General features: G+C 45.3%; 1 protein-coding gene across 2 annotated transcripts in view; it reads left to right on the plus strand.

The window, feature by feature from the left end:
- The window catches only part of LOC115458734 (tRNA (cytosine(38)-C(5))-methyltransferase-like), a 144,393-nt gene that overhangs the window by 91,978 nt on the left and 37,740 nt on the right, over nucleotides 1-14,675 (plus strand). For both annotated transcript variants that reach the window (XM_030188558.1, XM_030188560.1), the window contains 3 exons: nucleotides 7,280-7,351; nucleotides 9,225-9,290; nucleotides 13,725-13,794. In XM_030188558.1, coding sequence (XP_030044418.1) covers nucleotides 7,280-7,351; nucleotides 9,225-9,290; nucleotides 13,725-13,794 — 208 coding nt within the window. The remainder of the gene's footprint in view (nucleotides 1-7,279; nucleotides 7,352-9,224; nucleotides 9,291-13,724; nucleotides 13,795-14,675) is intronic.

The raw sequence follows: 14,675 nt of genomic DNA on the forward strand, positions 1-14,675 counted from the left end.
TCCAACAGTGGCCGACACAGGAGCTTCTCTATATGTTCCCGCCCTGGCCCATGTTGGGCAGGGTGCTAGACCGGGTGGCAAAGCATTCGGGCCGGATAATCCTGGTGGGTCCGGACTGGCCCAGACGTCCCTGGTATGCGGACTTGATCAGGCTCTCAGTCGACGATCCTCTGCGGCTGCCAGTGGAGCAGGGCCTGTTGCATCAGGGTCCCGTGGTGATGGAGGATCCCTCCCCCTTTGGTCTTACGGCCTGGCTATTGAGCGGCAGCGTCTGAGAAAGAAGGGCTTCTCAGACAAGGTCATCGCCACTATGCGAAGAGCGAGGAAGCGCTCTACTTCTACTGCTTACGCCAGGGTTTGGCGTACCTTTGCAGCATGGTGTGAAGCAGGCTCACTTTCTCCCTTCACTGCTCCAATTTCTTCAGTGTTGGCGTTCCTGCAAGAAGGTCTGGAGAAAGGCCTGTCGCTCAGTTCCCTTAAAGTCCAGGTAGCGGCTCTGGCTTGCTTCAGGGGCCGCCTGAAGGGTGCTTCCCTGGCTTCGCAGCCAGATGTGGTGCGCTTTCTCAAGGGAGTTAATCACCTGCGCCCTCCTCTGCACTCAGTGGTGCCTGCGTGGAATCTCAACCTGGTGCTAAGAGCCTTGCAGAAGCCGCCTTTTGAACCCTTGTCAAGGGCATCTCTGAAAGACCTGACGTTGAAAGCAGTCTTTTTGGTGGCTATCACTTCAGCCAGAAGAGTTTCCGAGCTCCAGGCACTCTCATGTCGAGAGCCCTTTCTGCAGTTCACTGAGGCAGGAGTGTCTATTCGCACAGTGCCTTCCTTCCTGCCCAAGGTTGTTTCTCGCTTCCATGTGAATCAGCAGCTCTGTCTCCCTTCCTTTCGTAGGGAGGACTACCCAGAGGAATACTCTGCTCTCAAATATCTGGATGTGAGACGAGTCATCATCAGATACTTGGAAGTGACCAATGATTTCCGGAAGTCGGATCATCTGTTTGTCCTGTTTGCAGGTCCTCGTAAGGGTCTGCAGGCTGCTAAGCCTACAGTGGCAAGATGGGTCAAGGAAGCCATTGCAGCGGCTTATGTGGCCGCAGGGAAGGTGCCGCCTATCCAGCTCTAGGCTCACTCCACTAGAGCTCAGGCGGCCTCGATGGCAGAGGCCTGGTCCGTCTCCTTGGAGGAGATTTGCAAGGCGGCAACTTGGGCATCAGCCCATACCTTCTCCAGGCATTACCGCTTGACTGTGGCTGCTCGGGCGGAGGCCCGGTTTGGAGCTTCAGTGTTGCGGACAGGGATTTCTATGTCCCGCCCTGGGTGAGTACTGCTTCGGTACATCCCACCAGTCTATGGATTGATCAGCATGATGATATGGAAGGTAAAATTATGTATCATACCTGATAATTTTCTTTCCATTAATCATAGCTGATCAATCCATAGCCCCTCCCAGATATCTGTATTGTTTATATTCTGGTTGCATTTCAGGTTCAAGTTTAGTCTTCAGTTCCTGTTCAGGAGGACTTCGTGTTCAAGTTTTTCAATGGATTCTTCAAGAGTTGAGATGAATTTGTGCTACAGTGAGCTGCTGCATTCCTCTCCCCTCCGTTTTGCGGGGCTGGATTGAGACTTAAATTCTGCCGGCGCTCCCTCCCGCTTCGTGCGGCAGTAGGGCAGCTTTGTACCCCTCCCGCTTCGGCGGTGTTAGGGTCAGTCAGCTCCTCCCGCGGTTGCGGTTGCAGGATAAGCCAGATCCCCCCGCATCGGCGGGTGTGGTGTCCCTCCCCCGCTCCGCGGGGATGAGCTGGACGGATTCCCCTCCCCCACTTGTGTGGGGATGAGCTGGGTTAATTCCCCTCCCCCGTTTCGGCGGTGGTGAGCTGGGCAGAGTGTCCCTTTGTGGGTGTAATTCTCTAAGTGCTGAGTCCTGCGGATGGAGCTTGGATATCGACATACTGAGGAGTTTCCGGCAGCACATGACCACATATAGGGAGGCAAAAGGATTGCTCTCTATCTCCACCTGCTGGTAGATGGACACAACCCACCAGTCTATGGATTGATCAGCTATGATTAATGGAAAGAAAATTATCAGGTATGATACATAATTTTACCTTATCATATTTCCACTGTTTTGTTTTTCCACTAAGACAGTCAAGTACCTAAAAGATTTTATTTATTTATTTATTGCATTTGTATCCCACATTTCCCACCTATTTGCAGGCTCAATGTGGCTTACATAGTTTTGTTATGACATTGTCATTCCAGGATATCAGATACAATTAATGATGTGCAGAGATTAAGTAAGGGAAGAAAGAAGGGGGTGATTAGGGTTGAGTATAGAAGGTGAACTTTCAAAGCTGGGTGGATTAGTGAGGTTATAGGTTCTCTTTGTATGCCTTGTTGAAGAAATATGTCTTCAGAGATTTGCAAAAGTTAGTTATTTCGTCGATTGTTTTCAGGTCTGTAGGTAGTGCGTTCCATAAGTGCGTGCTCTTGTATGAGAAGGTAGTGGCATGCATCAGCTTGTATTTTAGAGGCAGATGCAGCAACCAAACGTAAAAAAATCAAAATCGTTAAAGTCCCTAACGATTTAAAAAAAACGAAGAATGCACCAAAAAAAAAAGTCACACATGCTCAGATCGGTATTGAAACGTACAATGTATCAAAGAATCACAATACACATCGGTAATTGGCCCCTAAATCATGCGCAGAGCAGCCAACCGTTTTGCTGGCTGCTCTGCGCATGCTGCAAACGTTAAAACAAACAAACAAAAAAACCCACAACACATACACGTGGCTACCCGGTCAGCAAAATCCAAAAACAAAGGATCAGGAGGGGGCAAGGGCGCTCGTCTGGAGCGTCCTGTATGGACGGCCTTGCCCCCCCCCCCCCCCCCCGCTGCTCCCCACTTTCCGCCGCTTCCCCCCCCCCCATGAAAAAGCAAAATTCTAGCAGCCCCGGTCCCCCTCCCTTCCTGTTCTTCTGCTTTGCAAAAGCTAACTCCGCCTCCCGTCATTCTTCCGCCCCGTGCCCCGCCCCCGCTGCCCCCCCTGAGGTCGACTACGCCGCTCCCCCCCACCACCGAGACCCCCCTCCCTATTACCGACCCAAGCAGCGCCTCTCACCTCTTTCTGAAGCGCTGCACGGGCAGGAAGATCTGTTGTGTTGGTCGCAGAGTCTCCATGACGGCCTAGGCCCCACCTCCTTCTGACGTAAGTAACCTACGTCAGAAGGAGGCGGGCCTAGGCCAGGGAAGAAGAGACGTCATGGAGACTCTGCGACCAACACAACAGATCTTCCTGCCCGTGCAGCGCTTCAGAAAGAGGTGAGAGGCGCTGCTCGGGTCGGTAATAGGGAGGGGGGTCTCGGTGGAGGGGGGGAGCAGCGTAGGCGACCTCAGGGGGGGCAGCGGGGGCGGGGCACGGGGCGGAAGAATGACGGGAGGCGGAGTTAGCTTTGCAAAACACAAGAACAGGAAGGGAGGGGGACCGGGGCTGCTAGAATTACGCTTTTTCGTGGTGGGTGGGAAAGCGGTGGAAAGTGGGGAGCAGCGCGGGGGTGCACAGGGCAGAGGAATGATGGGAGGCGGAGTTAACTTTTGCAAAACAGAAGAACAGGAAGGGAGGGGGACCGGGGCTGCTAGAATTTTGCTTTTTCGTGGGGGGGGGGGGGGGGGGAAGCGGCGGAAAGTGGGGAGCAGCGGGGGCAAGGCCGTCCATACAGGATGCTCCTGATGAGCGCCCTTGCCCCCTCCCGATCCTTTTTTTATTTTTTTTATTTGATGTGTTTTCTGACGTCCTTTGGACCAATCACAGCGCTTTTAGCTCTGCTAATGCGCTGGGATTGGCTCAAAGTTTCACTTTACGATTTTTCCTGGCACAGAGCTGTCCTAACGAGAGGTCCAGACCTCTCGTTAGATTTCCTGCCTTTTTCCTGCGTAAAGGCAATCGGAAAAGGTTAGTGCATCTCGTTTCAATGGGGTTTTTACACTAATTGCTCATCTCCATTCCGTTTTCGTTAACTGCTAGTTTCCTCGGTAAAAGCCCTTTGATGCATGCAACGGATCAAATTTTCCTCGTTGGAGGGTCATTAAAGGCTCATTAAGTTTTAGTGCATCTGCCTCTTAGTCCTTTACAGCTGGGGAAGTGCAGATTGAGAAATTTGCAAGATGATCTTGTGGCGTTTCTGGGAGGTAGGTCCATGAGGTTTAGCGTGTAGATTGGGGCGTCTGCGTGAATGATTTTGTGTACAATTGTGCAGATCTTGAACGCAGTGCGTTCCTTAAGTGGGATCCAGTGAAGTTTCTCTCTTGGTGGTTTTGCATTTTCATATTTAGTTTTTCCAAATATGAGTCTGGCAGCAGTATTCTGGGCTGTTTGGAGTTTTTTGATAGTCTGTTCTTTGCAGCCAGCGTACAGTGCGTTGCAGTAATCCAGATGGCTTATTACCAATGACTGTACCAGGGTGCGGAAGATGTATCTCGGGAAGAAGAGTTTTACTCGTTTGAGTTTCCACATGGCGTGGAACATCTTTTTCGTCGTATTCTTCACGTGGGTGTCGAGAGTGAGGTTTCGATCAATAGTAACTCCAAGAATTTTCAAGTTTTGTGAGACAGGGAGGGAGCAATAAAAGATGGGATCAATGCATTAAGAAGTAAACCAATTTCAGTGGAAGGGAAGTACTAGATAAGAGCTCATGATATGAGACTCAAGAGGGAGTACTAAGAACAATATTGGGTAATATTTTGTTAAGCATTTCAGCACAGAGGACAGGTTTCAGTAAATGGCGCTCAAAATTCATGCTGAGTGGTATTCTGTAATGGATGTTCTGGGGTGGACGCCCTTTAATGAATAGTATGTAGGGCCGGGATCCACACTCAACTTTGGGTGTGAGGAGTTACACCAACTGAAACCAAGTGTAAATCCTGGCGCACGTTGGGCACGGATCCGCACTATTCTTATAACACTGTGCTTATTTTAAGGGTATGCCCTGACCCGCCCATGTCCTCCCATATGTCTTTTGACAAATCCAGGCGGAAACACTTGGGCCAGTCGTTCCCAAACCTGGTCCTGGAGGCATCTTAGCCAGTCAGGTTTTCAGGATACCTACAATGAATATTCATGAGAGAGATCTGCATGCAGTGGAGGCACTGGCTTAGTCACTATTCTATAAAGGGGTGCATAAGTGTGTGTTCGCACAGATCTTCCCCGTTTCTGCACTTTGCATCCATTAGAATGCTTTTCAACACCAAAAAGTCAGTGAGGAAGTAGTACCTAACATTAGGTGCCATATAGAGAATTCTCCCTAGAACCCGAGATTGTCCTCTTGGATCAGGTGGTGGAGATATATTCTATATATTTATATACAGAGCAGTTTAGGGATGTGTTAATGTAACTCGTCCATGAAAATGGAGCACGTCAATTCTTGATAGTATTTCTGTATGACATACATTTATTTGTTTGATTTTTATAGACAGCTTAGTGGAGTAGTTACTAAACTGGATTAAAATAATCTCATTTTACCGCAGTTTTATTTACCATCGGTGTCGCTAAGCTGCAGTAACTCACTACCACAGAATAGTAATTTCTGCAGTACGATAATAACACAATCTGTAAAATGTTTTGCAAGCTATGTTTATTCTATTCCTCAGGGCATCTTAAAATGGCCATTTTAAAAGAAGGAAAGGTTTGCGCAGGTCCCCTTGTCCCCCCTTCGGGACTTAACAAGGGTTTCCCTGCTGTCCGGTAGCTGGTGCAAGAGCAAACTTCAGTCGCTCCTGTGCCATTGAGCCTTAGGTTGAAAAAGGTGTATTGGCCCCCCAATCCAACCAGGCCAAAATCCTGAAGAGACAACCTATTCTAACTTGTTAAACACTGTCTCAGCATCCAATGAGAGAGCTACAGTGGATCATCACATGTTTGAGTTATTGCTAGGATACTCCAAATACTGGGGAGTTGTCTGCTTATAATCTACATGAGGTAAATCAGTTTTGACTTAATTTGGTCCCTAAAATTTTTGTTTCCATTATGTAGCATCCTGCTATTCCAGAACCTGTGAAATAGTTGTGTCCATCAACTAGCAGGTGGCGATAGAAAACTGAAAACTGAGCTGAGACATATCTCTCTTGGAATCCAGTCTAGCTTTTAAGTATTTTCTGTCTCCTTCAGGTGAATGGACACACTATTCAGCCTCTGGTTCTGAGTGCTTTGCTCCTGATCCAGTTGGTCAGCTGGTCCCCAGTTGAGCTTTGTGGGTGGCTTGAGTCTGCAGAATCATATCTGGAGGTCTTCAGATCCCTGTCTCTGGTGCCCCACAAATTTACTCCCTCCTTTCATCTCTCCTCTCTTTCCTGTTGAACTCTCCTTTTCCAGCACAAGAACCTTAAAAACAAAACAAAAAAAAAGAATGAAAGAGGTTTTCTGGAGAGTGTGGGACAAAATATCAATCCTGAGCCTTTATCATCTGTGGTAAGACATGTGGAGACTGTGAGCTTGGGGGGAGCAGCCAACAGTGGTAGGTTTGGCTAAAATTTGACTCTGAGCCACTTGGAGGTCTGCAAGTTCTACTTGTTGCGGGGGAGGGAACCTGACACCACTTGGGACACGTGCTGTGCTTGTGACAGTCTGCGTGAATGGCGATTCCGGCAGAAGCTGTTAAGCGGTGTTCCTGCTATGGGACCCGATGGCGGTATCAGGGCGTTGCAGTGCGTTCAGGCCAGGAATCCCATGGGACGTGGAGGAAATGGTCGGCAGCAGCACATCTTTGGATTTGGCGCAGCTTCTGAATATGCCGGGTTCTTCGGGTTCTCCAGCATAGCTGGTGCACAGTTTGATGCAAGGTTCCCAGTTCCTAGAAAATCTAAAACCCTTTTCCCTGCACTGTTGTTATCTCACACATTAAGACTTGTGAGCTTAGTCTGCCTTTGGTGCCTGAGCATCAGACTGGATTTCAATTTCCTATCTACATAAAAAGCCTAATTTTATTTCCACAGTCTTCCTACTGTACCTTCCTTTTGCATGCTTGATAAATAACAATTGATAAAAATAGTGGTTTATCTGTATCATAAAACAGCTTTTGGCATCAGCCCAAAAATGAGTTGAGCAGGCCAAGACTGAGGAACGTAAAATTAAATGCTTAAAACCACATAATTTGAAATGCAGTAACCTGAGTTTAGGAATTCTGATTCCTACATTAGTACTAAATTAATATATCTAAAATGCTTGTTGTTGATTCAATTTAAGTTAAAAGATAATTTAAAATGTGTTTCATCTTCTCTTGCTTCATTAGAATTGGCCTTCAAGGGGATGTAGCTGATCCTAGGGCAAAGAGCTTCCTTTATGTTCTTGATATCCTTCCAAGGTAAATTGTTTGTTTATTCTTTTTAAAGTAGTTATCAAATATGTGAAATGATTTCTTAGGGCTCCCTTTACAAAGCCATGCTAGTGATTCTGGCACGGCAAATGCGACGAAACCCATAAGAATTGAATGGGCTTTTTGCATTTGCTCAAAGGAGCCCTTAGTTATACATTGCTGTCCATCTGATGGATGAAATTTGCTGACACAGTCATTGCTTTACTGATTTGATCACACAATATGCTACCTATACAAATACTTTTGCCTTATTTTTGTTCATTTGCCTCACTGTTCTTTCCTCTTTCTTTTAAAATGCCTTTTATCTATTGAATTCTTCAGTCTGTGCTAAAAACTTACTTTGATTTATCAAGCTTGTAAAATCTGAAAAAGTTACAAAACTTTGATATATAAATTTTCTTTAAAATTGCTAATAAATAGGGTTTTTTTTTTCTGGAATTGCATCAAACTGTTCTACTTAACTATCTGTATGAACCTCCTTGTTATGAACTAGTTTTATCACTGATGTATTTATTTATATTTAGCTTATGCCTTTTCATTGATAACTCAGAGTGGGTTTTATTCAGGTACAGTAGGCATTTCCTTCTCCCCCAGCGAGCTTACAAACTGTGTTTCTTCCTGTCACAACAGAGCAGTGGCGTAGCTACGTGGGGCCTGAGGGGGCCGGGACCCCTGCAGATTCACCCCAGGACCCCCCTCCCGGCGAACCCGCCCCCGCCGCCGCCTACCTTTACTTTTGCTGGCGGGGGATCCCACTCCCCGCCAGCCAACGTCTTCTCAGTCCTTCCTGCTCTTCAATTTGTTTGCTGACGTCCTGCACGTACAATGTGCAGGACGTCAGCAAACAAATTGAAGAGCAGGAAGCGACTGAGAAGAAGACGTCGGCTGGCGGGGAGTGGGATCCCCCGCCAGCAAAAGTAAAGGTAGGCTGCAGCGGTGGTGGGTTCGCGGCGGGAGGGGGGGGGCGGCAATGTCGGCGGTGGGCTGGCGCCGCCGGTGGGAGGGCTAAAATGTGCCCCCCTCCCCCCGGGCTCTGAACCCCTCCCCCACGGAAGGCTGGCTACGCCCCTGCAACAGAGCATTAAATGATATGACCAGAGTTACAAAGAGTATCAGCAGCAGGATTCTTTCTCCAATTTCTTTGATTCTGGTCTCTGAAATAATCTCTTCTAATATGACGGAAATCCTTATCACAGTGCTGATCACAGATGTTGGTCTGAAGAGACAGAGTATGAAATATGCTCTCAATCTCTCCTGAACATGTTTACGCATAGAGCTAATGCCCAGACAGATGTTTCAGTCACACATAGATGCATTACTCCGACTGATGTTTTTTTCATAGTAGATGAAGTCCTGCTGTCCAAGAAATTTGCTACTGGCATGGGGAGGTTAAAGGTTATGTTAAAACAGATCCAGGTCAAAGGACACAGGGTTTTGTCACACATTTTATAGATGTATTATAAATTTCAAGGACCTTGAGTTTTGATATTGTTGATAGTCTGTTTTTTGCATATATTTCTATAAAACATATCATACAAATACTGTAGTTAGATTAGATATTAATATAAACACTGCAACCTGATTCCATATTCTGCAGGCCTTGGAGATTATTATTCCATAAGTTGTCAGTAGTGAAACATACAAGGTAAGATTTGTAAGGCACACTGACATTTTTTGTTTTAGGTACCATATAGCAATGGCCTTTACAATAAAGCAGCAGTAGATTTTTGCTGCCCTTTGCTAACTTTGATAACCACTTTTTTTATACCTTGTTGGCTAAATAGCATCTTTGATTTCTGCTTGTATTATAAAGTTTTCCATAAAGTTGTTTTATCTGCTAACACAAATAATTTTCTTGCAGGTTGCAAAGGCTGCCCAAGTACATTCTTTTAGAGAATGTCAAAGGATTTGAAGACTCCTCTGCCAGGTGCTAGAAAATTGTTTTTGAATAATTCAGTTATCTGAAGCATGCTGTTGGACCATATTAACTCTTAAAGTTGTAATAAGTAGAAAATGTGGCACCAGCACAGATGCATACAAACAGCAAGAATTCCACCTGAATTAAGCTGTCTGATTGAGAGTCTGATGTCCATGCTGCTTTTTGATATTTTATGTGCTCTTCCAGTTACCAACGCAAGGAATTTTTGGTGCTTGCCTACCGCTCACCAAAAATACTGGTGCGGGAGGCGCTGAGGCGTCCCAGCGTGATCTAATCCCGCATTAAAAAATAGTTTCTATTTTTTGACGCAGGAGGCACATGTATGGGCAGAGAGTAGGCATGCCCTGCACTAATTGGGTAGCACTGGTTCATTGCCCTGTGCTGCCCGAGTAGTATGGCGGCGTGTACTTCCTAATAAACAGGTGGTGGTAAGGTATTCTGTGATAATGGCCACTTGTTAATTGGGAAATTAGCACTTGGCCATTACAGGAAAATATACAGATGCAGCTATTTTACTGCCACGCTAAAAGTGGCTGCAGCGCGCAGTAAAACCACACGCTACTAAAGTGCTGGTCACTTTTGAGCGCAGCTTAGTAAAAGGGCCCCAAGTTGCTTTATAAGTTACAAAGGCCTGCAGCATCTTTGAAGCTCAAAGTAAAGATATGAAAAGGAATATTAGAAGCTCTCGTGATCTGTAAATGGTGGCTTTAGCATCCAGTCAGGGAGTTTTTCTGCATAACTTGATACAGGTATAAAAAGAACATTTGCAGTGTAAATAAATGAAGATACGGTGTAGAGCAGCTCTGTATTACATAAGTACATAAGTTATGCCACACTGGGAAAAGACCAAGGGTCCATCGAGCCCAGCATCCTGTCCAGGACAGCGGCCAATCCAGGCCAAGGGCACCTGGCAAGCTTCCCAAACGTACAAACATTCTATAAATGTTATTCCTGGAATTGTGGATTTTTCCCAAGTCCATTTAGTAGTGGTTTATGGACTTGTCCTTTAGGAAACCGTCTAACCCCTTTTTAAACTCTGCCAAGCTAACCGCCTTCACCACGTTCTCCGGCAATGAATTCCAGAGTTTAATTATGTGTTGGGTGAAGAAAAAATTTCTCTGGTTTGTTTTAAATTTACTACACTGTAGTTTCATCGCATGCCCCCTAGTCCTAGTATTTTTGGAAAGCGTGAACAGATGCTTCACATCCACCTGTACCACTCCACTCATTATTTTATATACCTCTATCATGTCTCCCCTCAGCCGTCTCTTCTCCAAACTGAAAAGCCCTAGCCTCCTTAGTCTTTCTTCATAGGGAAGTCGTCCCATCCCCGCTATCATTTTAGTCGCCCTTCACTGCACCTTTTCCAATTCTACTATATCTTTCTTGAGATGCGGCGACCAGAACTGAACACAATACTCAAGGTGCGGTCGCACCTTGGAGCAATACAACAGCATTAAAACATCCTCACACCTGTTTTCCATACCTTTCCTAATAATACCCAACATTCTATTCGCTTTCCGAGCCGCAGCAGCACACTGAGCAGAAGGTTTCAGTGTATTATCGACGACGACACCCAGATCCCTTTCTTGGTCTGTAACTCCTAACGTGGAACCTTGCATGACGTAGCTATAATTTGGGTTCTTTTTTCCCACATGCATCACCTTGCACTTGCTCACATTGAACATCATCTGCCATTTAGGCGCCCAGTCTCCCAGTCTCTTAAGGTCCTTCTGTAATTTTTCACAATCCTGTTGCGAGTTAACGACTAACAGGCAGCAAACTGAACTACAGCATAGAAACCATGCTGTTGGGCTACCTAGGAGAAACACAGAACAAGTGCCTCAAAAAAAAAAAAAAGACCTAGCCTCACATCTACTACTGGCAGCGCGACTAGTCATCGCCAGAGGACAGAAACAACTAACCCCACCCTCACTGATACAATGGTACAACAAAGTACTGCGGATAAGAGACATGGAGGAAGCAGTGACGACGGCAAGACCAAACCCACACATTTAGCGCTATAGAAATGATAAGTAGTAGTATTAGTAGTAAATAACATAAATCAGACTGGCCTTCAAAAGCAGTACAGTCACCAAGCCCCCTCCAGAGAAAAGCAATAGGCCCATACTCGAACCCAAGGCAACCAGGCAGCAGTGAGAGACAGGAACCCCTCTGGGAGAAGGGGACTGAATAGATATAGTTTCACTAGCTTAGCTAACCCGTGTTAGATAGTGAAAATAAGAGTGTAACCACGTTAAAGTAAATAAATGCTGTTATAAGAGAGTGTGTGCTTACCAGAAATTCAATTTTAAAAAATTGTATTTAAGCGAGAGATATAGAGAATTTAAATAACAGTAGTTTCTAGATTCTGCAGATTATCTACAGCTTGTTTACTGGATCTTATTCTTAGGTCATCTTTCAGCTGAATATTTTGTCTTATATTTTCACGCCTTTTTTAAGGAATAGAAGTGTGTGCACATTTTGATTTTGTCCCTGTTTTTTTAAAATTATTGTATCCTGGGGCTGTTCTTTGGTTGGGTACGTATGAGGCTTTTTGGGTTTTAGCGTACGCTTTCTCAGTAGTTGAAGGTGTTACATTTAGCTGCGGTAGGTATGAATAAGTATTTTCTGGATTCATAAGTACATAAATATTGCCATACTGGGAAAGACCAAAGGTCCATCGAGCCCAGCATCCTGTTTCCAATAGTGGCCAATCCAGGTCACCGATACCCAGCAAGATCCCAAAAATGTACAAAACATTTTACACTGCTTATCCCAGAAATAGTGGATTTTCCCCAAGTCCATTTAATAACGGTCTATGGACTTTTCCTTTAGGAAGCCGTCCAAACCTTTTTTAAACACCGCTAAGCTAACCGCCTTTACCACATTCTCTGGCAACGAATTCCAGAGTTTAATTACACGTTAAGTGAAGAAAAATTTTCTCCGATTCATTTTAAATTTACTACATTGTAGTTTCATCGCATGCTCCCTAGTCCTAGTATTTTTGGAAAGCGTGAACAGATGCTTCACATCTACCTGTTCAACTCCACTCATTATTTTATAGACCTCTATCATATCTCCCCTCAGCCGCCTTTTCTTGTAGCTGAAGAGCCCTAGCCGCTTTAGCCTTTCCTCATAGGGAAGTCATCCCATCTCCTTTATCATTTTCGTCGCCCTTCTCTGCACCTTTTCTAATTCCACTATATCTTTTTTGAGATGCGGCGACCAGAATTGAACACAATATTCGAGGTGCAGTCGCACCATGGAGCGATACAAAGGCATTATAACATCCTCATTTTTGTTTTCCATTCCTTTCCTATAATACCTAACATTCTATTTGCTTTCTTAGCAGCAGCAGTACACTGAGCAGAAGGTTTCAATGTATCATCAACGACGACACCTAGATCCCTTTCTTGGTCCGTGACTCCTAATGTGGAACCTTGCATGACATAGCTATAATTCAGGTTCCTTTTTCCCACATGCATCACTTTGCACTTCCTCACATTAAACGTCATCTGCCATTTAGACGCGCAATCTCGTAAGGTCTGCTTGTAATTTTTCACAATCCTGCTGCGATTTAACGACTTTGAATAACTTTTTGTCATCAGCAAGTTTAATTACCTCACTAGTTACTCCCATCTCTAGGTCATTTATAAATATGTTAAAAAGCAGCGGTCCCAGCACAGAGCCCTGGGGAGCCCCACTAACTACCCTTCTCCATTGAGAATACTGACCATTTAACCCTACTCTCTGTTTTCTATCTTTTAACCAGTTTTTAATCCCCAATAGAACACTACCTCCTATCCCATGACTCCAATTTCCTCTGGAGTCTTTCATGAGGTACTTTGTCAAACGCCTTCTGAAAATCCAGATACACAATATCAACCGGCTCCCCTTTATCCACATGTTTGTTCACCCCTTCAAAGAAATGTAGTAGATTGGTGAGGCAAGATTTCCCTTCACTAAATCCATGTTGACTTTGTCTCATTAATCCATGCTTTTGAATATGCTCTGTAATTTTGTTCTTAATAATAGTCTCTACCATTTTGCCCAGCACCAACGTCAGACTCACCGGTCTATAATTTCCCGGATCTCCTCTGGAACCTTTTTTAAAAATCACTTTAGACATGATTTAGACATGGTACTGAAATATTATGATGGGGTTCTGATGAGCGTTAGCACAGTAAACCCTGCGTGCTTAAATGTCTAGCTAAGAAAACCAAATAGAAAGTTGAAGCACTAGTATTTAGAAATCATAAACAAAAAGGATGTTAGTAGTTTCTTTGTCTTAACCATCAAGTGAATATAATTCTTCACTAATACTGTTGCTTTAAGTTCGGTTATCCAGCTGTAATTTCACAGTTTTAACATTAAACATGCATAAGGAACATTTTTTAAAAATCTTTTTTTTTTAAACAGGAATGTGTTTCTACAAACATTAGAAAAATGTGGATTTCAATATCAAGAATTTCTGTTGTCTCCAACTTGTGTAAGTGATACAATTCTTCTAAATATGTAATGATTACTACTGGTAGCCTTATATTTTCCTGCCCCTTCTCTCTTCATTTCTGTCCTCTCCCCCATGGGCCAGCATTTCCCCCCCTCACCACCTACTGTGTACCTCTCCCTCCCTCTCATCCACCCCATGTCTATCTCCCCCTCTCATTCCCACTGTCCACCATCTCTCTCTCCCTCTCCTTTGTGTTCTGGGTCCAACATCTCTCTTCCCTTCCCATATAGCATCTCTACCTTCTTCCCCTCTACCATCATGTCCAACATTTCTCTCTCCCTCTTCCTTGTATTCTGGCCCAACATCTGTCTCCCCTTCCCATGCAGCATCTCTCCCTTCCTCCCCTCTACCATTATTTCTAACATTTCTCCCTTCCCTTCACCTCTATGCCCACCATTTCTCCCTCCTCTCCACCTTTATGTTCAAAATTTCTCTCTTCCCTTCACCTCTATGCCCACCATTTCTCCCTCCTCTCCACCCTTATGTTCAAAATTTCTCCCCCTCTCACCACCTATCTCCTCTCTATACAGCATGTCCACCTCATATGCAGCCAAGACTTCTCCCTTCCTCACCCCTCTGCTGCATCTCTTCCTTCTTCCCTGTGCAGCATCTCCCCCACCCACCATGCCTCATCTTTCCATCTTTCCTCCTCCCTGTGCAGCATCTTTCCTTCCATCTTCCCTCCCCCCTGTGCAGCTGTTGTCCCCGTCTTCCCTCCCCCGGGCAACATCTTTTCCCAATCATCCCTTCCCCCGTGCAGCAACTTTCACCCCATCTTCCCTCACCCTCCTTGCAGGCCCACCCAGCAGCGATTCCGGTCGCAGGCTCGGCTCACAGCGATTCCCACACGCTGCCTGCCG

The sequence above is a fragment of the Microcaecilia unicolor genome, unplaced genomic scaffold (assembly GCF_901765095.1).
Source record: "Microcaecilia unicolor unplaced genomic scaffold, aMicUni1.1, whole genome shotgun sequence".
Lineage (NCBI taxonomy): Eukaryota > Metazoa > Chordata > Amphibia > Gymnophiona > Siphonopidae > Microcaecilia > Microcaecilia unicolor.